Consider the following 25995-nt stretch of genomic DNA (forward strand, 5'->3'; position numbering starts at 1 on the left):
AGCAGTATGTAACACTGAGAAATGACCATAACGAAGGAAAGAGTTGTGAAAAGTGGTTTTGTTGAAGTTTATTGTCCCATAGAGGGAATAAACTAGAGCTGAAACTAATGATCATTTAGTCGACTGTAAGGATTTGCTTTCTTTCTTTGTCTTGTGAGGTAAAAATTTGAGCGTTACAGCAATTTGATGAAACTGTGATTTTTCACTGTTTTCTCACATTTTTTAAACACCAAGAAAATCTATATGAGTCTAATCATTACATGCAACCCTAAAATAAACAGCTCAACAACATGAATCCAATGCATCCACAGTATAAAACCAAACACTAACGCAAACACGGCCCGTTCCGAGATGAATTCTCATCTTTGAGGATAAGAAAGTTTTTTCAGGCAGACAATGATTCACACTATAGAAACATGTGCAATCACAGCCAACTCTGCAGAACACTAATATGTGTTTCAATTATCTTGCCAGCTGCCTGTTGTTTGTTTTACGTAAGTGATGAATAAGGTTGCTTTCGATTAGTCATATTTGGCTACATTTACATGCACACAATAAAGCCTCCACTGCCAGTAAATGTGAGTGAAGCAAGAACACTTAAACCATTTACACGATTACATAAACTGACAACTTCCCCAAATTTCCTGTTTACATGATTGAGAGTGGCATTACCCGACGTGATTAAAATTTACCCCCCAAATTACTAATTTAGCCTTTTTCTCATGTGTAATGCACAAATGCTTTAAAAATCCCCGAATCAGAAAACATGAAAAGGGCTGATGTTCAAAGCAAGTGGAGACTGTCGAGCAATAATTTTATTATTCTTCACATTTATCTCAACCTCCGGGCATTTAGTCTGTCTCTTTAACCTGTCAAGGGTATTTACTTTGCAAGTCTCTGTTTTCATCATACTTTCTTATCTATTATCTTCCTTATCTATGGCTGAACGGGGAAACCAGACATCTGTAGTGGAGTTTCACCAGTTTTCATAAGATGGCTCTCTTTTTGATTGCTGAGGGCAGACCGACTTAACTTATTTTGATTATCTTCAGAGAATTGCTTGCTGGAAAGATGTTTCCGGGCCTGAAACTATCACCTTTAAAGACTTTAAACATGTTCCTCTTGCTGATTAGCCCTCCACTCAGTGGTCCGTGTGCTAATAAGATTCATAAAGATGAATGATAAACATTTCTGCCGTCCTGACAGATGCAACAAAATCAACCAGAGAGCGAGGATCAAGGACAGTCTGCATACACCCACACAAACTTGAAAGTGCAGTCAAACCGGATTTCATCAGGCGAAATTTACCTGCAAGCAGCACCCCCCCCCCCTTTCTCTGCTGTTTGGATTATATTGCAGTGCAGTTATAAAACAAGGATTTAAAACATCAATATTTCCTAAATGAGAAGTCAATCCCACCCCTTCAAACTGGCTGGACAGTTCAGAGCCATGTGATTTTGCATGTCAGAGTTAATTCAGGCCATCGGCACACAGAGCCTTCAACCAAAAGAAATACAGCCGCGTTTCTGCTCCACATATCATGATTTTCTCCTGCAGCCATGAGCATCTATTGCATGCGATCCTGCTTCTTCTGCAGGTGCCTCTATTGGTAAAATCGAATGAAAGGAAAGAGACGCATGCAGGGCAGCAGGGCAAAGGTGAAACAAAAAGCTGATACCTCTCATAGGATTATCTCTGTTACCTGTGAAGTCCTCTGCTTGGAGATGCAGGTCACACAGCTTGTGGATGTAGCGGATGTACATGTCCTCCTTGTTGACCTCTGATTTGTAGAAGTTCTGTGGTTGCATTAAAGGAAAGAAAACAAATGGTTAACACATGCGTGGAAATATTAATTAACGCATTTCCAAAATCCAGACTAAAACGTTACGAATGTCTCACCATAAGATTGACGGAACCACCAATCTTCTTGTTCTCCATCTCATCTCCTTTCATGCAGTCCCTGTGCATAAAAGATGGTTTATTTTTCTCACTGCTCTGCAATTACACAACGTAAACCATTGGTGTTAGTGTGAGCATCTTCATCTCAGCATGCCTGTAATCCAGCAATCGCTCAACAAGTCTTGTGACTGATGTGACGAATGAGATCCCCGTCTCTCTCCAGGTCTCCTGCTCGATCTTCTCCAGCAGGCTGCGCAGAAAATACAGTAAGATGGTCTCATTGAAGGTGATGAGCACAGTGAGTAAAGAGATATGAATCAAAATGTGTCTTAGTCTTAGCTGTGACGGCGTTTCTCCTCACCTCGGGTAAGGACCAAACAGCTGGGTCCTGGGGTGTGACAGCCAAACAACACAGACAAGCACGTTAGAGGGAAATAACACGAGAGCTGCATCACTCTGAGTATCACTTCACAGACTCACTAAACACAGGTTTGATGCTTACAAGAGGCTGAAGAGCTCTCTGTGATTATCATCGCCTTTCCCATCCGACACCATGCTGTCCAGCTTATCCATCAGCTCGGCTTCCACCTACACACACACACAGACACACGTTCAGACAAAAGAGGTGGGCGTGTTATGTGGCAGCAAGCTTTCCGTTTTTACCTGCCGCTGCACACGATCTGATGGCCATAACATAATAATATCACAATGACCTGTTTGAAGTTGCCGTTTTTCCTCTGCTCCCAATCCATCATGTCGTGGAAAATTGGGATCATAATATTTCGGACCTCAGTCTGAGGCACCAGGGTGACGCCGAGGAAGGGACCCATCATTCCTGGGATAAAGTGGGGCTTGTTGTCACCTGGATTGCAGAGATTCATATAGATTGGAGCACGCTGTTCTCATTCATTTTATACAAATCCAAATGAAGGTGCTTCACTGTCACGTGTGTGTGTGTGTGTTGTGGAATCGGGTTGTCTGACGCACCTAATTTTTGCCACATGCTGAAGAGCTCATAAGCCATCATCACTCTCATGTCTCCATGCCTACAAAGAAGGCAGCGGAAGGTGAAGAACAGGAAGTTAGATAAATAATTAACCTGTTTTTGAAAGAAAGCACACACTGAAAATATGCTGGGTTTTTTTTTTACTTGTCAAGGACTTTCTTTCTCTTAGCCGGCCCGAGCGCCTCCAGCTGCAGACTGGGCTGGTTGATGTACAGCACGGTGAGGCTGAAAAAGGAGTTCCACACCTGACGCACACCACAGACAAAAACAAAAGTGAACAAATGCTACTTTGAATTATTGAGTTTCAGAAACTGAATTGTGGAAAAGCATCAGACATTTTGTGGCGTGGTGGCTTTCCTGAAAGCCAGCCCCCGCTGTTCAGACACACACCTTGAAATCAAAATCTGCCTCTGAGAAGTTCTTGTGCAGAGCCGGAGACAGGAACTGTGTTGTCACTACAATGATACTGCAGAAAGCAAACATTACATTGTCAGCTTACAAAGCCAGAGAGCTGCCAAAAATAGATGAAGAAATTTGCAACACAAGCGTCACCTTCAGAACAGGATTGTCTGAAGCGAGTCTGATCTATTGGTTGGCTATATTCCCTTACCATCTCCCGGACAAAGACTGCATGACAAAGGTGGAAAAGCAGACTCACTGACTAGTTAGAAGCCTCATGACACTCCAGTCTCGGGGGAAGATAGTCAGTTTCATCAGATTGCGGAACACGCAGAAGATCTTCAACAGGAACTCCTGCCAAGGAATACATTAAGAGTGTGCAGTCAAGGTATGTAGTAAGCAGACTGCAGCAAAATGCTGTAATCATGCTCAGCTCTATGACTCAGAGAGCCCCTCACCTTCAGCTCCTCCTTGCTATGGAAGTTGTTGAGTAGATGGTGAAAGTGAATCTCAGTCATCTGTTGGAGTAGAGAGAGAAGGCAGGAAACATACTCCCCCTGCACAAAAGAAAATGACAGATATGGGTAAACATATTTAAAAACGGTTAATCGACTCAAAATATTCACTTAGTTCCACCTGTTTTTATTGCACATCACAGAGGCACATTGAGTGGAGGTTTACCGTTATCTCCGCAGTGCACTGGGGACAGCGTTGTCCTCTTGACGTCTCCACAGAGTGCGACTTGCTCATGATGGACAGCAGAGTCTGCAGCAGCACATCCAGGAGGCTCTCCACCATCATCTCCACTTCCTCCTGAACAGAAGACTCCTGAGACAGGGAGAGCGAGGAGAAAGAAGCAGAGAGATGCTGAGTCAACAACAAGAGATGCAAACATGCTTCTTAAAGGGAATGCCTCGGTGTTTGTGCTAACAAGCTAAAGCTGCAATAGCATGATCCCATATATTTCAAAGGGATAAACACATGGGACTTTCAGTCATATATGTCTTGCATGCATATGGTGCGATGTACTGTACCATGGAGCTAGTCTTAATTATGGAAAAGATGCTGCTTAGGATCCCAGAACAGATGAGCAGCTCCCTCTGCTGGCGCAGATGCAGGTGGATGTGGTGCAGAACTACCGGCAGCAGAATACTACGAGACTCTGAGGGAGGAGAGAAAGAAGAAGAAAGGATGGATGAAACTGAAAAGCACTGCATGCACATTAGGCTTACACACATGGTTGTTCTGGTATCTTAAGGGAAAGAGAACACTTTGCATAAACCTTCACATTTGTCTCACCAGGGAAGAAGAAGAGGCGGCTCTCTACTGTACGAGCAATGGACTGCAGTTTGACTACATCCATGGACTGGCCGATGTCCACAGTGCTGGGCATGCTCCCTAGGGTGCCCCTGACATATTCGGCTACCTCCTGAACAGTGAACATCTGCAGCAGCTCATCAAAGATATCAGGGAAACTGTTCAACAGAGCTGCCTGGGGGTAGAAACAAAGGACACGGAGAAGGAATTTGTAGTGCACAGACAGAATAATATGTTTCAAAGAGGCTACACTTACATGTATAAAAACATTACAAAAATGTAACAAATATAGTTGTTTTCTGAGTGAGACTGACATAAAATAGCCCAGAATTGAGCCTGCTATTCACCTTATAAAAGGAGCACCAGGAATGTATCTCTTTCCACAGCCTTAATATCAGTTTCTCTCTACTCAGTCTCAAATAATCTGTACATTAGCTAAATGTAAACACTGTACATCCGAGTATTTGAGAATACATCATCCTGTTTGAGCAGGCTGGTGTACCTCTGCTGCATTGTGACTCTGACACAGGGGGGCGCTGTGACTTACTGGGATGGATGACAGCCCCAAAGCATGAGCACAGAAAGACATGCAGCTGATCACACCTCTAAACTGTCCAAGAGTAAGCCAAGGGTTGAAGCATCAGTCAACAGAACGCTCAGAATGAAAAAGTGAGGTGACAAGCATGAAACGTTAAAAAAACAAGTTAACAAACAAAAATTAAGCAATGAATCATGAACGCAAACTGAGAGGATGAAGAAAATAAAAACATTTAGAAGATAAAATAATAAGACATACTGTGCCTCGTCAGAGCGGCAGACAGTGAAAATGTTCGTGGTGTGAACTATCTGACCTGCGTGAACACCAGGTTCTCTGAGCTGCGACTGTCCAGACTCAGAACGAAGCGGATCGACTGGAAGAGCTCTTGGATGCTCACTCTGAACTGCTCCTCCTCCATCCCGCAGGTGGCTCTCGAGTACAGGATACGGGACTGGACAATGAACTTGAACAGGTACTCTAGAGCCTGAGGGGGGTGTTAGCAGGATGCAGAAGGAGACATACAGTCAGCTAACTTTTCCCATCTGATAATCCAGAGAAATTCAGCACTTCAAAGAAATGTTCCCAGTTTTCAGGTCTCTTAACAGAATATCTCTTCATAAGATCTCATTGGAAAAAGGAAATGCACAGACCATGTGGAAGTGTTTCACTCCGAACACGTCAGTATCTGCAGAGATTTCTGATAACAACATATTCCTGATACAATAATATTCATTTTCTCTACTTACAGAGGCCTTACATGGCATCACATAAATCCTTATCCGACCTTTTGTTTGAACATTTCCTCATGTGCTTCTAACTAATCCCAGTGGAATGAGCCAGGACAGGCTTAGAAAGGAAGCGTGTGTGATACTTTACCCTCATGGCTTCCTGGATGTGGTCCTGTCGGACGACCTCGGCCGAGCGGTCCATGTACCACTTCAGACATCGAATCAGCTCTCTGCAGGTTTGAAATGACAAGAGACAATATCCAGTGTAAGGAATCTAAATGCAGATTTTTATATTTGCTTTGAATATGTTCAGTGAAAAGAATTAAGTAAATGTATACTTGTATGCCAAAGCTCCAGCAAAGTGGTTTTGGATGTAAGAGTCCATGACGGGTCTGAAGTGGTAGAAACGGCTGTCCCTGAGCAGGTTAATGATGAAGACCTAGACACATACAACATCGAGATGTCATTGCTATTTCCTGTGCTCAGAGGCAAAATAAATCTCATAGTAGTAGTTTAATTTTCCTACCAGTGACTGGAAAACCAGCGGTCCGTACTTATCAGTGTTGTCATCTAAAAGACAGAAGAGCGTATCCAGGACATCTCGCAAGAACTGTGAGGAGAAAAAGGAACAACACTCAGCATTAAATGCCTTGCTGGAAACTAAAATAGAAACAAAGGGTAGCCCCTTCATCCAAAAACGCTGCAATAAAACCATTTTTAAATTCTTCAATGATAATGTGACTTCTAAACAGGATTAAAAAAGGTTTTATACAGTAACAGATGTTTTACTTCAATTATTTGTGAATACTTTAAAAGGTCAACGTGCACTGTGAACAGAAAATCATGTGAACATAAAGCTTTAAAAGGTCAATCTGATCAATCAATACATAAGAATAATACTATAATATCACCTGCAATCAATAGTCACAATTAAAAGTTTCATCCTAGAAAACTGAAACTGGCTTTTTCGCATCGCTGTGGATGCTAAATATTTTGTGTGGTGTGTAGTCAAGTACGGCCACTACAGCATACAAATACACAGAAGGTAAATATTATTTATCATTAACTTAAAAAAAACTAAATAATGTGATGACAGTGACCTTGACAATCTCCTCTCCGCTTATCTGACGCAATCGACCGAGGATGTCCAACACCCTGTCCGGGTGGGCCTTCCAGTTCAGAAGAGCCAAGAGGTCCACTGCAAGCAGAAGAAAATGAAACTGCGTTGAACTGAAGAGGAAGTGAAAACACTTTATTTAAAGGAGTATTTCAGGTGTCAGATTACCATTTTGCGTGAGTTTGGTGGAGCAGAGTATCGTGGAGACCCAGAAGGTTTCTTTGGGGCTTCTCTGGAAGGGCAGGTTGGCCGGCAGGTTGGGGCAGCTGTTGAAGTCCTCTTTACAGCATGGCAGGCTCAGGTACAGGCCCTGGTTACTGAAGGTGGCATTTTCATCACACTAGAGGAAGGATACCAGAGGGAAAGAGAGGGTTCATTATGTTTAGGAGACATTTGATTTGTACTTCTGTACCTCTTTAGCATATTAGCACAATATGCACATTACTTTGAGTAGCTTTCTGGCTTCACAGCATACTAATGGGGCTTGCTAGTGCAACAATATTTGTGCTACCAAACATGTTGTTCTATGGGAGAAACTTTACATTGCTAACAGCAAATTGCACTGATCAAAATATATAATGCTAACATACTAAAATTGTTAGCACAATTGGGGTACAGCTTTCTGGCTTCATAGCATACTGATGTTGTTGTTAGTATTTTTTGTCTTACCCTGCAAAAATGCTATTCAAAGGGTGAAACTTTAGCATGCTAATAACAAATTACTAGCATGCAAACAGTGTTAGTATGTCTGGCAGAGATATACTACTGTATATAGTGTAGTAGAATAGTATAGAATTTGGGGTCATAGGCGGTTTCTAAGATTGATATATTGATGCTAGTTACATAATCACGCGTGAAATATAGAACACTATAATTTCCATCATATCTAGAAATGCTAAGTTAAAGGCAACTGAACTTGCACACTGAAAATCTTCACAGGAAAATGATTTACATCGTTTTGAAACTGTTTGGTGAATTACGCAAGACTGAAAATTATTCTGTGAGGCAACTCTCTAATTGCTGTGGTCATTCTTGAATTTTAGAGCCTAAAAATGGTTTCCACAAGCCAGAAATGGCTGCTTATGGACCAAATTATTTATCCATGGTACTGTCGGATCAGTCATTCAGTGCTGCTCAACTGTCACAGAGCAGCCACTGTACATGTTTTGGTGAAGGAGAGCAGACAAAATGGACGGTGCATTGCATTACATGCCAGCAGGGCAGATTATAACCCAGGATCCACTGCTGAGATCCTACATTAAAAGCACACAGAGAGCTGCTAGCAGCTGACTCCCAGCACAGGACGCCCCACTAACAAAAAAACACCCAACCACAGCTAAAGGCCAATTTAATGTACTCAGCTTTTAATTTGAAAGCTGAAGACACAAAGGTCAAAGAGACACCAAAGTGAGTCTGTCACTTCACTTTTGTTTTAATATAACAATCATTATTACATTATGTGCTGGTTTTTCCTGTTGATACAGAAAATGTGTGTATTAAACCTGCACGTACCTTGTACACATACAGCTCATGGCTTTCATCTGACAGTGTAGTCCCATCTTCTCTCATCAGAGGAGTGAAGGCAAATCCAAACAGTTTTTTCTCTCCTTTGTCTTTAGCTAAAAGGAAGCACATCATGATATCATGCAGCATCTACAGAGCACAAAACATACTTGTATAACTCAGCGCATGATCCAATCTGTGCTAATAAACCTGTGCACTGAGGGACGACTGCCCCTGGGCTGCATTACTGACTTACTGGAGCAGTGTCTGAACTCGAAGCGTAGGTGGGACCCCCTGAAACGATCTATGGGAATCGGTAGCTTGACCATCTCGCTCCAGCGAGGGCCGTTGTTGTGGTACAGGACAAAAGAGCGATATTCACTGGTGTTGGGCTCCCCGCTGCCCAAACTGATGCAGTCCTGAGAAGAAGAGGAGCGTGGACGATAATTTTTAGTGGCATGCGCTGTTAATGACGTATCAAATTAGTGTGCGGATGTATGGGAGGAAGGTTACACTCATCATGACTCAAGTATTAACGATACGGTGCATAATAAGTCATGTGCATATGTGTCATACTTTGAGTGTGTCCCCGTCGGCGTAGAGTACATAAAGCGTGACTTCGATGTTCTTCTGGACGCTCTTGCCTCCTCTTTCAAACTCCCCCCGCTCCAGGGTCAGATACAGGTCATTGCGTGTGTCACCTAGTAAAATGACACAGGAGAAACATTAATCAAAGGGCAAATCCACTGATTTCGTTAATCAAAGTCCATGTACAGGTCTTGGGGAATACTACTTTATCAATCCTTTGCATAAAGAAAGCCGTTTGTGGCTCACTCAGTTGGGGACAACAGGGGAAAAATGAAAAAAATGTGGGGGTGTGGAGAATGGATGTCATGTAAGAGCTGGATACCACACTCAAAGATGGCACCCAGTCGCTTGAATAAGAATTGTTCGCTGAGTGCATGAAGCAGAAAAGTTTTCTAGCTTCCAGTGTTGCTCCTGCATCGTGGCCCAGCGCCTGCACGTTCCTGCTTGACCCGCAGACTTTCCACTGGGATGATGTCGAGTTTTACAATCATATGGATAAAAATTAAATATACAAACAGTAATAATTGCCTTTGTTTGCATTTCGAGGTGCCCTGTGAAGAGTTTTGCACACTCTTTAATAATGCCGGTCTGCGGGTCTCCTCATCTCTACTAGCACAACACACCAAAATCTCCAACAAAACTGTCAGGTAGGTGCCAGGTTTTGACAAGAAAGAAGAGTGCTTAAAAAATTCACCATCTCTGGTTCTGCTGCATTGTTTTTTCTATTTTTCCTATAACAATGTTATAAGACTGCAAAGTTAAATGAGCCGAGCGCTCCTTTAAGCATCATGAGCAGATTCATTGCCCTGCAGCACTGTCTCAGCCTCTCCAGCTCGAGGTCCAACGCTATCCACAACAGCAGGACAAAGACGTCTCAGAAATTCCCAGACTATGACAACAAACATGCCTCCTGCCTTGGCGATGTTAATAAGTTAGAATGTACACGTCAGCCTCTGCTCCGGAGACGAACTGCGAGTGGTCAACATAAATTAAGCAGCCGTGCGGACTAAGATGTGCGCCGCACGTCATTGTTCTTGTCAATGAGAAGTGACCCCGCTGAGTTGTAACACACTGTAGCTCATGACTGCCTCAGCACCTTTCTGTGAGGTCAGTGTTTAATGGAATAAATATCAGTGGCAACAGTGGAGGAAGATATTGCAGTTATTTATAAAATCAGATTATAGTTATTTATATCCAAGTCATTTCCTTGGGGACGGATGAGTCACAAGGGTTGATATTGGGAGGTATTTCAGGCTAACTGGAAAGGAGCTGGAGAGGAGAGGAGAAGAGGAGGGTAGAGAGGAGAAGAGAGGAGAGGATCATACATTCTCAGCAGACACAAAGCAGAGCGGAGTTATCTGATGAAATATACCGAAATAAACACACACCTCTCCCTTTCTCTCTCTCTCTGTTTAAGTTTTCTTTGAAGACCTCTGCTCTTCATAATTTGCTCTGCACCTGACCTAAATGTCGATCTCACGCAAATAGGGAGAGACGGGCCGAGAGTCTCCGAGATACCAGTGGTGGAAGAAGCGCTCAGATCCTTTACTTAAGTAAAAGCAACAATACGACAACTTCAGAATACTCCATTAGAAGTAAAAGCCTGCATTGGAAATCTTGATTAACAGAAGTACTATCAGCTACATGTTATTAGAGTATGAGGTGAAAAATGGTCCCTGTGATTGTTACATTATTCTAACATTATGAGGTTGATAATACTGATCAGTCAATGTCTGATGTTGTAGCTGGTCGATGTGTGTCTAGTTTGAACTACTTTATATACAGTTAGGTAATTTGGTGCTTCCAACTGAAGGGTCGAGCCCCCCGAAAGGGTCTCAAGAAACATATAAAAAACAAAGATGGGTCATGAGATGATTAATGAGGCAACGAAAAAATTCTGCTGGAAAAACTTGAGTAAATTTTGAGGACTTTCCTTTTATCTTTGCAGTGTTTGTAAGATATTGTGTAACTTAACTCGGTGGAACGGTTATTTAAATGGACCCCCCTGAGATGAGAATGAGGAATTTCTCTTTTGTGAGACTGGTGAGATACGAGGCTACTAGTATTGTACAAATCTCTTACAAATGTTGTATTTTATGAGCTGATTCAATGTTTTTAATGTAAAATCTAGTCTGAGAAATATCATGTAGCTTAATTATAGCTGTCAGATAAAGGTAGTACAGTACAAACTACAATATTTTCCTCAGCAGTCTAGTGGTGTTTAAGTATAAAGTAGTATCAAATGGATAAACTCAAGTAAAGTAGCTAAAGATTAGACTTACAGTAAGTACAGTATTTGAGTAAATGTACCTTCCATCACTGCAGAATACAGACACATCACATGCTGCGAAACCAACTTGTAAATGACTATTTCCTCATTTCCACAGCCCACTCTTCATCCATCTGTACCTCTGCTTCTTCATCCCCATCCGCTGCACCCTGATCTGTGACCTTCCCCTCTTTTCATTCCTCCTAACCATCTGCCCTCTGGTCTCCTCCTCCTCCCTGAACCTCTCTGTCCCCATTACTGCCTACTGCTGTTTGCCTCCTTACCTGGCAGGATGACATCTGGGAAACCCAGTTTGCGCGTGAGAGCCAGGGCCCTGTTGAACACAGCCTGGTTCTCCCGTCTGATCTGCTCCAGCTCACCTCGCAGCAGCTGCAGGGAAATGATGAGGCCTGGGGGCACGAGTGGGGGTGGGTATGTATGTGTGTATGTGTGTGTGTGTGTGGGGAGGTGTGGAATTGAAGGAAAGAAAGCGAAGGGACGAAGAAGAAGAAGGGCGATGGGAGAAGGGAGGGACAGAGGGGTATTTAAAGGACATTAGTCAGAATGTGGGGGAGGAGAAGACAGACAGAGGAGTGGATGGAGAGACGTGAGAAGAGCAGGGGGAACAGAGGGAGGGAGGAGAAACAGTGTTGTGGAATTACGCAAAGGAGCAAGCAAAATTATAGGCACCGCACAAATCTAGTGACAGATTTTTCTGAGGCAGGAGTCATATATCAAACTGTGGGCTGCTCATAAAAAGAGACGTGATAGTGGACGAGGAGTCGTCACGCTGACAGTGAAGACATTTTGAAAGTTCCACACATTTCTGACCTGCATTTAAACGCGTCATCGCGACAGTTAGAGGTGGCCGATTTACAGTATAACCTTCTGTGATGTGAAGTCAATTTAATCTAATGTTTTAAATGTCAGGGTGTAATGTCCTTCCCTGAACTTCAAGTTTAAAACCATCTATACATAAAATACTGTCAACTTTTGGCTTTGTTCAATGGTTCAAAAGGATTAGTTTGACATTTGGGGAAATATGCTTACGTGCTTTTAGTGCGGAAACTAAAATTATAAAATTCACAGTTCTGAGCTGCTCAAATGTAAACATCTGGATGGTTTTCATAGTTCTCTGTGATCAATCATTGGTGAGACGAAACAAGATGTTTGAAGATGTCAACTAGGGCTGTGGTAACTACACCAAACGATTAATTGGGAAAATGCTCGGCAGCCCTTTTTGCTTTCTTGCTGAGAGTTAGATGAAAATATTGATGCCACTTTGTTCTTTTAATATGAAGCTACAGGAGGAGTTGGTTTGCTTAGTTTAGGACAATTTCTACTTCTTGGCCATGAGCAGAAGTTAACCAGAAATTCATTCACAAATCATTTTTACACTTCTGCGGTCCATGTGTTAAGTAATGAGCTTTAGATTAGTGTTTAGTATAGTGTTCTTTTACCTCTGACAGCGTCAGGCTGTTTCTCACTATTTCTAATCTTTGTCCTAAGCTATCTGTCTGTAGCTTCTTATTTACCATACTGACATGAGAACAGTGTCAATCTTCATCAAACTCTGGGCAAGAAAGCAAAAATGGCAAATGTCAAACTGCTCCTTTAAATATTTGACAAAACAAAGTACTTCATCACATTGATGCAATGTAAATCCAAAACTACTTTAAACCTGCTCATTATTTCAATACTGCAATAACACAACCAGGGAGAGTTACCTCACCACTAAGAGCATATGAGAATCTCTTCTATTTTTATCATTTCATGTTATATACTGTCATATCAACAAAGCACTAGTCACAGTGATCAGCACAGTATCATGCCAAAGAATGTCTAATTCACAAGATCTTAAAAGTTTGTTGTATTTAGATTACACATTCACTTGTTCTGTGGGATAATGTGGATCACTTTGGTTCTACTGATTTTATTTTAAGCCAATAGCAACATGTCTTTCCAGAAAAAATGTCCTGTTTTCTCAAAATAATCAATAGACCTTGCTGGGAAGTTTTCCTTCTTTTTCTTTGGAACTACTTAGGCAATAAACGCCATGTTCACCGTTACACTGTGTGTAGAGAGAGCAGCTTTGGATAAAATCATTAACAACAAATGTTGTGCGTCTTGCTCTTTAAATTCTGAACAAAAGAATAAAAGGTGCAAATCTAACGCCGTCGAAAGGGGCAACAAATTTGCAGAGACAACATATTTACCATAGTTGGTGCTGGGAGCTGAGTACTTGGTGTTGGACTTGCGGATGATGTTCTCATGTATCTGGTACCACTCGTTCTCATTGTTACATCTGGAGAGAAAGACAGTTAACAGCGCACCCATTAGTGGGTCCAGATGGAGGGATCAGGACTGTGCGCATGGGGACTACATGAACAGCATGTGTCCCTGAGACGATTTCCTCCTGGAGAAAAGGTAGCAGCAGGGGGAGGTGCTATCAAGCAGCACATTAGCCCAAATGCACAGCTCACTAAGCAAACCTGACAGCCAGCTCTCTACCAGCCTTTTTCATTACTGTGGGCCCGTAGGCCCCTGGGATGGCATGGGGAAATGCACAGACTGGAGTGTTATAGGAGTCGACAGTTTGGAGGCAGCTCAGCACTGAATCACTGTTTGCTTTTTAAAGGGAAGAGCTCTTCGCCTCAGCAGAGAAATCCAATAAAAACGACAGCTTTCTATTTTAGAAATCTTTATTTCACACTAGGCTGTATGATTATCCTGAAAGTACTACACAAGAAAAATGTCATACAACGGGAAGGCAAAGCGTATGAATGACCTCTGACCCAGAGCGGACGCTGGGGAGGACAGAGGAGACATTCTCGCTGTTGACTGACAAGAGAAAATGCTGAGCTCTGTGTTATTTGTCTTTGTCCTCTAGCTTTGCTCAATTATCTAAGTGTCATCTCTCTGGGTCTCTGGGTCTCTTCTCTTCTCTTTCTTCGTGTCTCCCTCCTTCGCTTGGTTGGCCGGCGTACAGGAGCAGCTCTCTGTGGCAAGGCCTAACAGAAGCAGCCAGATTCACAACACGCCAAGTGCCCTATCTCAGGCCTGGGGTGAGCGGCTATTGATTTTCCAGAGGACACTTCATTATCATTCTGGTCAAAACACACCAGGCATCAACACTGAAGCACTAGGTTGTCATGCAAGACATTTGCAGAAGATTCACACAATCCCGCCTCATTGCATAGATTCTGTGACTCTATTTCCAAAAGCACGGAAGCCATGCAACTACCAAGCGATTACACTGACTGGTGCTGAAAAACTCAGGCGTGTACAGAGCATTTTTATGATAATATTCTGTTCCACACTTTAAAATGCCTTTTTTTGTGCCACTGCATTTCTAATCGAGAAGAAGAGGAAGAACATGTAGACTCACGTATAAACTTTGAGCACAAAGTCCTTCTCCTCTTTGAGGTCTGTGATGGTGTGGAAAACATCACTCATGGCAAGAACAGCGCAGCCATAAGGTCGTCTGTACTGCACATGAGGTGGGCCTTTCTTTGAGTCGTTTAGCAGCATCCGACCTGGAAACAAAAAACAAGAAAGGAGAATCCAAAACTAAATCAGAAATCTCTGTCATTTAACATGAAGAAGATGTTTTTGCACGCTGCAAAAAGTGCACAATGAACTTTATTTACCAGTTCTTACGACATGTGCAACAATGTACAGGTCTCTCTTCAGGTCTTTGCTGCTCAGGTCCTAAAGACAAATGGAATGAAACATGTTAGACTCTGTTGAAATTTAGTAAAAATAATAATAATAATTCCATTACTTTTTTTTTATTTGGTAGAATAAAAAAATATATATTTCCACCCCCAATTCTCAACAGTTCAGACACTGTAGGAAATGTAAACAAAAACAGAATGCAATAATTTGCAAACAAACTGTGTTTAGTGTTCCTGAGCCCATGTAGTAACATCCTTTATATAATCATGAGTTCACAAAGTGGTGAACCTCGCTCCATTCGTGCTTGTGAACGACTGAGCATCCAGGATGCTCCTTTTTATTCCCAATCAATCTGTTTACCTGTGGAATGTTCCAAACAGGTGATTTTGGAGCATTCCACAACTATCATAGTCTTTAGTTGCTCCTGTCCCAACTTGTTTAAAACATGTTGCAGCATCAAATTCAGAATAAGCAGATATTTACAAAACTCAATTAAGCTGAGATGGTAAAATATTAAATATAATGTCTTTATACTGTTTTCAATTGAGTAAATGTGAAAAAGTTTAGCAAGTTATCACATTCTGTTTTATTCATTCATTCACGGCTTTTTTGGAATCAGGGTTGTACTGTTATTTCTCAAAGGGAAAATATGTTACCGTGAAGAGAGCACACAGGCGGTCCACCTTCTCTGGATTCTTTGGTCCTCCATTTTTATTCAGTTTCACCATGAACTTCTCACTGCAAAGAAAGCCAGTTCACAGTTTCAGAGTGTCTGTCAACCACATTTTGCCCCAGTCAATCTGCTGGACAGAGACAGTGTGTAGACATGTGTGTGTGTGTTTGTTTGCATGCATCTCCCACATTCAGGGCTGTTGTTTGTGCACTGAGATTCCTTCATGTACCTGATCTGTTTGGCCTCACGAGTGTCGTACAGGAAGAAGAAGACGTCTGCATCCTCGCTGATGCTGTTGTAAGTAAAGCTCTTCAGATTGATGAAGAGGTGGTGCGACACGGGGACACGGCAACCGTCTCCATGGCGTTGCCTCGTGCTGTCACCCTGGGAATGAAGAAGAAAGAGACCGCTAACAAGACAGTCCTTACTGCAAGCCAGGCCAAGTACCTGCCACACTGTATATAGATAAGCTTATTAACAGATCAGTGGGGGTACTGCAAGGGGTGAATAATTCATTCATATATGCTCTGTCGTCAATTTCATCCTTTCACATACTATGTACTATTACTAAGTACATACTATTCACAGTAAACTCAGCAGACATACAGGCTGTCATCTAAATAAAGAAATGATGAATGAATGATGGGAAACTGCATGGAGGCTGCATTCCTGTGAGTAAACTTCTGTATTTATTTGATGCATGACAACAGTGATTGTGTCCATCTCATCTTAGATTTTTGTCTCAGTTGCAAAGGGTCCCTATCCTTAGATATTTTCAGAAATATGCTTTCTTGCAGAGAGTTAGATGAGAAGATTTAGATTTTCCTGTTAAACATGAAGGTACCGCCAGTTAGCTTAGTTTAAAGACTGGAAACAGGAGGAAGCAGCTCGACTTGCTCCGTCCAAAGGTAACAAAATCCATGTACAAGCACATCTAAAGCTCACTAATTAAAGTTATATTTTGTTTATTTCATGTACAAAAGTGTGCAAATGACGTGTTGTGGTTTCATGGGAGGCTAATTTGTAAGCTTTAGAGCTGCAGTACCTGTAGGCATTTTTGATACTCTCAAACAGAGCCAAGCAAGCCATTCTTCCTGTTTCCAGTCTTCGTGCTAAGATAAGCTAACTGGTGGTGGTTTCATATTTAATGGACAGGCATAAGAGTGGTAGGAATCTTCTACATCTAACTCAATAAAGCAAACAAGTGTGTTTCTCTCGATGACTAACTATTCCTTAAAGGCCTTCTCTCAGTAAAAATTCAGCCTTTATGGAAGATCTGCTAGGGTCTAGATGAATATTACATATTAAACATACTGAGTCTTTTAACTGGTGTTTCCACAAAAATGAAATTCAGTGGACACAACTATCTAAAGTGCCCTATAGTGCCATTTGTGCACACATCTTGGGGCATATGTGGTCCCAGTAGGAACTGACCCACTCTGGCAGCATTGGTGTGAGGTTCTGATGGAGCATGTCGGTCACACTTTGTAATTTATGCTTTACATCAGTGCTTTTTTACCCTGCAAGATCTTCTTATCCTCTCGTGCAACTAGAGAAATTCCTAGATCACCAGGAATACAGGCGACTGAGAGTGGAGAGTGTAATTGTGATAGTGTCATAGCGGAGTGCCCTGACTTCAGGAGACTCATTTGGTGCAAAGAACGTTTGGAAAAGAAACAAAAAATGAGAGTTGAAGAAACTGGCATGGTATGAAAGGTTCTGATGAGCTTGTAAACAAACAGCTTTGAAAAGACCATACCTGGTTTGTGCTTTGCTGACCACAGTGTCTGCTGGATACATGCTAAAAAAGAGCAAAGTTGAAAGCAAAGATGTCAGATCAGTCGGCCCATTCTTTACTCTTCCCACACAGCATTGAACTTATTTACCTTATAGCAGCTTCAGACACACACTACCTGAGCAATGCCTCGGTCGATGCTTCAAATCTGACAAAAACTTCACCTACGTATGTTGCTGAGTGGCTGTACTACTTCTCCTGCAGCGCTAATAGAAGCCCACATGAGGCAAAACGTGAGTGTGTGGGAGAGGAGAGGACAAAGCCAGTATCGCCCACACACACCTCTCTGCTCAGCAGCCTGAAAGAACTCCTCTACTCCCCTACCTGAAGAGGTGCCAAGGCCTCGTGCCCTGCCAAAAACAAGCTCACTTTCATCGACAGAGTCAGGAGGCTTTTTGGCAAGGAGGAGCTACGCTGTTGTTTCTGGACAGAGCATTTAGTGCACAAACATTCTGCGTGCAAAGCTGAGAAACATGGCAATGGGATAATGGGAGGCTGCGGGGCAGTTGGAGAGTGTTTTGATCAGCATATGGAGCTTCAACTCCTGACCAGAAAGGATCTCCCTCCTAGATAACAGTCTCCAGCAGTAGATTTCATAACATCTGTGCTGTAATCGCATATTTCTAAAAATGGATCTGCTTCAGTAAGTCTCCTCTCTGTGTGTGTATAGGTTTGAAAGTCCCATATCACTAAAATACATTTTAGGCCTTAATTATTTATGGAAATGTGTCTTTAGTCGGTTGGTTGTTCAAACCAAGACTAAATTATGTAATTTATTTTGAAAAATAACTATAAAATATTAATTTGTATGCATTTTCCCATAGCCTCACCTGGGCCTGTCACTTTGCGTCATGTCTGTATTGCTAGCTGGCAATCACGCTTGTGAGAGTCACGTGCATGCAAGGAGAGGGACACGCTCAATATGGCGGTAAGATAAGCATAAAGAACAGGTCGCATGAGGCAGCTCCAACAGCTGAATCGCTCTCCCTTTCTCTAGTGAGTCACCTTCTTATGGATGATTTGATAATCGGTACATTCACACATCCCTACACATCCAACAACACATTCTTATATGCAAAACCAGTCTGTGCCATGAAGTAAAGGCATACAGTGAAAAGTGTGTAAAGACAGCATCTTTTGAGTCATTGCAACAGATATAGTATGTGCATGCTGCAAATTTGTATTTAATTGCATTTTTATCCTCCAAAGAACATACATTTACTTTATTAATTCATTTCCTTTAATAATTCATGAGGTGAATTTGCACAGCATGCACCGGTTCAAGAATAATCCCACAAAACATACCAGTTTGTATAGCTCTGATATGCTGATCTGATCTGGATCCACCATTTCGAACTCTTTTCTGGGAACAAGGTCTAAGCCGAGGTGCCTGGTTAGAGAGAGATAAGGGGTGTGTGACAAAGAAGACAAAAAAGTACTGAAGAACGGAATCAGAGCTTTTGTTTAAAAAGAAATGAGGATCTGAGTCACACAATATCACATTTCAACTTTTACTGAAAGTGCATCAAATGCTTCTACGCATTAAAATCTCAGATTACTCGGGTTCCTTTTTAAAGACAACAAGGATTGTGCAACGTGTCTCATTCAACTTTGCAATATATATAATCTGCAAACACCCCTTTATAAACATGCCTTTGTTCATTTACTCAGTACAGTATTTAAGTATAACTATTCTGTTACAACTTTATAGTTGCTACTGCTACTGCTACTTTATAGTTTATACTCCAATATTTCGGAGGAAAGTATTGTTGTTGTTTTTTTACTCCATTCGATGAAAAGATCGATACCACTCTCACATCTTTATGGTAAATATGAACTTACAGCCGGCTATCTTATCTTAACAAAAAGACTTGAAACAGGAGGAAACAGCTAGCCTGGCTCTGTCCACAGGTAGAAGAACCTGCTTCCAGGCACCTCCAAAGCTCAATAATTAACATGTTATATCTTGTTAATCCGTAACAAAACCTGAAGTGTAAAAATGACAGTTTGCTGTTTTACTGGGGGCGGTTATGTGCCAGACTATCTCTTGGCTAAGCACAGCAACTTCCTGGAGTCTCCGCTGGTTGCCTGGCAACTGTTCATGGTCAAGAAACAGTGGTAGTTAATGGTGGCGTATTTCCCAAAATGTCTAACTTTGCTGTAAGGTAACAAAACACAGGATTACTTTATCAAATATCATGATTCGCTGTGGGTTTAATAACTAACCAACAGTATTTAAAGTTGTTATTGTATCAGTGTTAGTCAGCTTAAACTCCAGCAATGCATTATGAAATGAGTTTTCATCACTAAAACCTTGATTTGCAAACCAATCAGATGTCTGATGAATGTAACATTGTACAATACTGACAATATAAGTATAACATGTCCCTCAGAAATGTAGTGCAGTAAACAGAATGTAACAAACACGGAAAAACACAAGAAAAGGGTGTGTGCTGAACCACTTAAAACGTCTTTTCATATAAACTGTATTGTGTATCAGTTTGGCTCAGGATCTCCAGCTTGATGTATCGCTGATATAATGAATGAAATACTCAGAGGACTCCATTTTTCATGGCTCAAACAGACAACTTTAGATTAATCTTGTGTATTATCTTGCATTGACAAGACATTTTTGGCATCTTTGGAAACATTGGGATCTTGTAGAGGGATGAGGATTTATGGGTTTGAACAGGACTTAACCACTTAACATGAGTTTTGTATTAAAGAGAGCCACCAAAAGGGTCTATGGGATTAAAGGGGTTAGGTACAGTGCTGAAGTGAGTGCACTTTGTTGCCTCACGCGTCTGGTTCATACTTTTGTATGTCATACTATAACCCTTCACTTCAACACAATTGTGCAGCCTCGAATCATGGAGTACTATCACTGCTGCTGTGATCTTTTAACCATGAAATCAGATCACTACAGCTCTCTGGTCAGTGTGCAATACAGAGCGCTGGCCTCAGCACGCATGCTGTAAAATACAGCATATTATAGACTCAGTTTCTGGGTGTTTTTTACATGAACACATATAAACATTCATCATATATGACCAGTAATGCAGTGAAAGTGAATATCTGTGTATTTTTTTGAGAAATTCTGCAATGAATCTCAAATTAAACTGACAGATGGCCCCTCCACATAAAGCTACTCCTCAGCTGAGCTAGAGCCCTCGCATCTTTATCTCTGTTATGGATGCCTGTCACAGCTCAGTTTGATGGAGTTTGAAACTGGCAACAGTAAGTTACAGTTCCTCCAGGGGGATGTGCATTGACTTTAAGCCGCTTGAGATTCACTCATCTGCTAAATGACCATGAAATTACATCATAGAGGATGCTATTACGCACCCACTCATCCAGCGTTGCAGATCTCTCCAGTGCCAAAGAAATATGGTATTCTTCAGTAGCCAACAGTTAAAAACAAATGTTTGCTGTTGAGCACGCCCACTCTCTCAATAACGTACTCAGTGCGAGAGTAACTCACTCATTGCCCCAGTCGAGCCGTACGGTGATGTGCCGCTTGATCTCACGAGTCTGGTCCTGGGCGAGATGACCCTGGATCAGCTGCCGACGCAGGTCAATGAGCTCATTCATCACGTGACGCAGCTTATGGAACAGATCCACCTTGTGTTTCTGATGAAGCAGCCAAAAAGACTTAGTTAGAATATTTGATCTCCTCCTACTGCAGCATTTATGTAAAGACTCTTAATGAAAGTCTTCTCAGTATTTACCTGATCATCTCTTTGGTTTATTGTATATTAGTGCTCTATGACTATAAAGCTGAACACTGAGACAAACAACATGCAGATGGTTCTCTGATGTCAGAATCTAGTGATTTATTTTACATTCAGCTCAAGTATGATCAAGACAAAAAACTCCTTTTAACCACATGTATGTGTTGCTACTGAGATTTAAAGCCCACTGGTTTTGTTAGTGGAACAAAACCAAAAATTCCCTTGCAAGTCTGCTTTGACCTCCTCACGGTAATACATTTCATCGCCATCTCTCACAGACCAAGGACAACACTTTTAATTCATGCATTTTCTGTTCTCCCTAATGGTATGACAAGTCCACATTACCACCCAGGTTTGTTTACGTAAATGCAAAGATTAAGCGCTGCCACAATGCCCATGTAAATTTAATGAGGATAAACACTGCATGTTCTCAAAGGCTGGTAGCTGCTGAAAAACAAAGATTTTCGTCAGGGTTGATGAGCCCTTTAAGACATCTATTCTGCGGGGCTAATTACGTACATTATAACAGATACACAGTTATACTTAGGCCATTGCTCCCTGAAGTAATACCATGAATTGTAATTGGCAACAATAAGGTGAAATGTATCAACATCTAGCCAATGTTACATCCTATTATTATGGATGCAACTGTGGCAACATGGCCCATATCACACAGGGGGTAAGCACCAAAACGAGCACTGTTAAATCAGCGCTTCACATTAGTCGAGCTTCAGAGGAAGTTACATCACCACACCAATGCCTCGGGCTCCTTAGTTGCTCTGAGCATGAGCAGTCCTCAGTGAGAGGTTATGTAAAAACTCGCTGCCAGCTCCGCAACATATCCACTCAGCTCCAAACTCAAAACCCTACCAACCACTTCTGCCTGCCCCCTCGACATGTAGCAGGATTAAGGATGCTTTAGGTTTCCAGTAATCACTTTTGCCCGGCGAGCAACGGCTGACTGAAGGTGGTAAGCAGTGGTGGATCTTAAGATGATGCAGAAACTACGAGAGGCAGGCCAAGATCAATAAATGGCTGAATGACACAGTGTGAAATTGCATATGACAGGTCTGTAGGCCATTATCTGTGTCTGACCACCATTTCTGTTCCTACATAGATAGTATATGAAAATGTAGGGTGACAGTCAGAACGACATGCTATGAGGAAATATCTAAAGGAGCTGTCACTGCATGTTTGGGCTGTATCTCAGGCTATTCACTACTCTTGCTGGCAGACCTAGTTATACCAGGTGTTGAATTAGGAGCAGGGAAGAAAAACATACTGGCAAAGCCTATTCCATCAAAGCCCCTTAGGAGGATGCAAAAGAAACAACAATGGATGCAATTTCTCTTTGCAAAGGCTGTTTTTCTCCCAGCTCCCTTGGAAACCTTGGTTATGTTAGATCCAGTCTCGCATTTATTGCTTAGCGTTTTGTTTTGATATGAGTGAGATGTACTGTAATATAGAGCTACTGACCACATAAAGCTGCTTCCACAAGACACCCCATTCCTGCAGTGTGGATGTGGTCTCTGTGATAATAGGGTCCTCGAGGGGCACCACTGTCTCGCACAGCCTAAAGGAAAAAAAAACCACATTATTACTATTGTTGTTCAGTCTTTAAAACAGGTGAAAGGAAGGTGGAGTACATGACAATATTTAGATGCTACATATTTTTGTTCACTTTCCAGGCACAGTGGGGTCACAATTTCTGATGACCCGTGTAAGAAATTGTGCCCTTCATGTGCTTCCGTTGACTCCTGATGGATTTTTTCAGTGTTATTCAGTCTTTCAAAAGGTGAGAGAAATGCCAAGTAACTAATAATTACTAGATGCAGCATTTTACCTCAGGTAAAGGTCAGCAGAAATTGTGACCGTGCTTTGCCTGGAAATTAAACACAAATGTGAAACATCGAAATATTGTCTTTCTTCCACTCATATCAAAGACTGGATAATGCTGATAGCAACAATCACTTGTAAAAAGTACAATCCATACAACATCCAACAACAGTCCACTTTACCGTGGTCACAGGATATGCTATTAGCTACATGCTAACTTTGTGAAGGGGCTGCAGGCATGAGGACCCGGTTACCCACCATCTAAAGCTAAAAAAATCCCAGTAACTCCATCTTATTGACATGTATCTTCTTTGTTAGCTTGCTAACGTTACCACCTGGTAACTCTACATTCACAAATCACCTGGTTTAGTTCACAGTTAGCGTCAGCGGGGCTAGCTGTTGGAGGTCAGCAAATACCTCCAACCCACAAAATCTGACATTCTATTCTAACATAACGTGTGTGTAGGGCCTTTGGAGCTGTTTAAAAAGGCGCCTGTGACAGAGTAACGAAAGTGAAGTAACAACACTGACAAATACACACACACACAAAAGCACATCATGTATTCCACTGCTTCAGGCCAGCTTTTTAAAGAACAGCCATGAAATGACGAGGAGGTAATATCATGAAGAGTAATTAGATTTTCTCTGGCTGCAGTTAGGAACGGAGGTGGAGCACTCCAGTAAAAACCACAACACACATCCTTCCTGTGTGACCACATTCACTGGAAAACATGACACCAAAGGTTAGATCTCTTGTGCCACTTTGCACTTTGCTCGCTAAGATCTGCACTATGCTGCAAAGAATTATCTCTAATGCCGTATCATAGCTTTGCAGCAAGGGAAGAATCTCCATCCATTACCAAATGAGTGTCTGTGGTAGGGATGCTTTGGGAGAACTACAGATATGCAGTAGGTGTGTCACCTCATTAACTCCATGAGACAGCAAAGCAGATTCCCCAAAGTGCAACTCCTGGAGCGAGGAAGTATAATAATGTCAGTTTCCAAGTTTGCACTTTTAATTGTTCGAGTCCTCCTGCTATGTGGTAGCTCAACTGGAGGGTGGTGATATAACTGCACAGTCCCAGTCCACACTGAGCCACAGATCCCAGCCTGCAGATTTAACATCCACGAGTTCAGGCTGATAAAGAGCTCTGCTGCCTCTTTTTGTCTTCGCCTTCATTCTGGCCTCTACAGCCATGACAGGCTATTGTGACGGGAACTGAAGATGAACCCTGTGTGTACGCGTGTGTGAGAGAGTGCGTGCATACAAGTCAGCATCTATCTGATGGTGATTGTCTGGAAGATTGGATCGTCACCAATCATCATGCTCTGACATTGATCAGAGTCTGTATCAGCTCCTGACCAGTATAGAACAAACTGAATGTTTTCTCCATCATGTCTCAATAAAGATCTTTGAAGCGATGGACCTGTAGAGAGAGAGAGCACTGCTGGTGCTGTTTAAACAGGTCTTCAGTATTTTGAGCTGCAATCCCCTCCTACATAAAATGCAGTAAATGTAACTGGCTTCCCTCTTTTACTATATGTGTCTGCTTCATAATAAACACATTTACACAGATGATGTAATGTTCTCTGTATATGTACAAGGTGATTCTCCACTCTAATCTCAGTGTGGCTGTTGGGTTTGACTGACACTGGTTGTAAAGGTGGGCGATGTGGATAAAATCAGGTTATTGCTATATATGTACATTAGGTGGCAAAAAAGGCAATACTTTATAGGTTGTAATTGATTGCAAAGACAGCTTAAAAAAATGAAATACCTGACAAATGACAGTACCTCAACTTTGCCATAAAGAAGTCACAGTATGCTCTTCATGTAACAAAACTTGTAAAAACTAAAAACAATGAGTTTTGGTGTTGGTCTAACCCTTGTTGTATATGGATGTGTGTAACCAAATACATCCACAGCTGTGGTAAGCATGAATTTCTATATTCTGGTAAGAGTGGACCCTCTGCAGTGCATTTGGAAAGCTTTTCTGTCATTATGATAGTAGTATCAGTGCCAATACTGACCTCATTTAATGGACTGGGTATTAGCCTTGACATAAGCGATTCACATTAAAGCCTCTAAAGTCTTGTTTTCAAATAAGTACTTCTCTACATTAAATATTCATGACTGACAACGCAACAATTACAGTTCAAGTTTGGGAAAGAAAACGTTTGTAGTTACTATTTATCAAGAGTTTAACACTCAGAAGAAAGGTCAGGCCTGTATGGGTGTGAGTCCATTATATTTCATTGACAGTGCTGGTAAGATAAGCAAAATACTGGTTGGTGTATGGATACATGACATCGCCTTTTTCCAGCTAAGCCCCACCCACTTTAAACCAGTGAGAATAAGAGCGGCGAAAACATGAACACAGAAATTACTCACGCGAAAAGACCAGAACAGTTCTAACTTTTGTGGAAAATTTTCATGTAGAAACCCACGACTCACAGTGATGACTGACAATCACAGCCATGTTTGAAAAAAATGTTTTTCACAGCCTTTAAGTACAGTATCTCTGCCAACGTGATCCTAAAATCCTGTGTTTCTATCAGTTACATTCATTCAGCTGCAGTGGGCTGTCGACTCAGATATGAAACTACAGAAACGCATCGCACCGTGATTCCAATGACTTCCACGCAGTGAAAGACACAGACTTTAAATTTGGGGAAAGAGATCACTGCTATCAGATACCCTGAGATGATGCATCAGAATCAGTATCGAGAGAGAGAGACTGTTGGGTCAGATATGAGACCCAGCAGGCTTTAATGTTTTGTATGGTTACAGCTCAAAAGGATATTGTGAGAGAATGGAAATCAAGCTCCCTGCCTTGTGTTAAGAAGCGGCTCAGTGATGTGATTTCCCGTCTTTATTTGGAGGTCGGCACTCCTCAGGTGAATTTGTTAAAGTTTGG

General features: G+C 41.8%; 1 protein-coding gene across 1 annotated transcript in view; it reads right to left on the reverse strand.

Annotated features, from left to right (window-relative positions):
- Positions 1–25995, reverse strand: part of LOC121612687 (dedicator of cytokinesis protein 3-like) — a 51905-nt gene that overhangs the window by 14581 nt on the left and 11329 nt on the right. The window contains exons 5-37 of the mRNA XM_041945730.1: positions 22718–22814; positions 20992–21140; positions 18816–18900; positions 17475–17516; positions 15945–16099; positions 15699–15780; positions 15015–15075; positions 14753–14900; positions 13581–13669; positions 11649–11774; positions 9084–9208; positions 8764–8926; positions 8517–8623; positions 7173–7344; positions 6988–7085; positions 6414–6497; positions 6226–6326; positions 6036–6117; positions 5473–5643; positions 4604–4796; positions 4339–4466; positions 3986–4132; positions 3763–3861; positions 3564–3658; positions 3296–3371; positions 3050–3150; positions 2887–2945; positions 2613–2761; positions 2402–2487; positions 2261–2287; positions 2054–2149; positions 1900–1960; positions 1703–1796 (exon numbers count right to left, since the gene is read on the reverse strand). Of these exons, the coding sequence (XP_041801664.1) occupies positions 1703–1796; positions 1900–1960; positions 2054–2149; positions 2261–2287; positions 2402–2487; positions 2613–2761; positions 2887–2945; positions 3050–3150; positions 3296–3371; positions 3564–3658; positions 3763–3861; positions 3986–4132; positions 4339–4466; positions 4604–4796; positions 5473–5643; positions 6036–6117; positions 6226–6326; positions 6414–6497; positions 6988–7085; positions 7173–7344; positions 8517–8623; positions 8764–8926; positions 9084–9208; positions 11649–11774; positions 13581–13669; positions 14753–14900; positions 15015–15075; positions 15699–15780; positions 15945–16099; positions 17475–17516; positions 18816–18900; positions 20992–21140; positions 22718–22814 (3548 nt within the window). The remainder of the gene's footprint in view (positions 1–1702; positions 1797–1899; positions 1961–2053; positions 2150–2260; positions 2288–2401; positions 2488–2612; positions 2762–2886; positions 2946–3049; positions 3151–3295; positions 3372–3563; positions 3659–3762; positions 3862–3985; positions 4133–4338; positions 4467–4603; positions 4797–5472; positions 5644–6035; positions 6118–6225; positions 6327–6413; positions 6498–6987; positions 7086–7172; positions 7345–8516; positions 8624–8763; positions 8927–9083; positions 9209–11648; positions 11775–13580; positions 13670–14752; positions 14901–15014; positions 15076–15698; positions 15781–15944; positions 16100–17474; positions 17517–18815; positions 18901–20991; positions 21141–22717; positions 22815–25995) is intronic.

This window comes from Chelmon rostratus, chromosome 10 (assembly GCF_017976325.1).
Source record: "Chelmon rostratus isolate fCheRos1 chromosome 10, fCheRos1.pri, whole genome shotgun sequence".
NCBI lineage: Eukaryota > Metazoa > Chordata > Actinopteri > Chaetodontiformes > Chaetodontidae > Chelmon > Chelmon rostratus.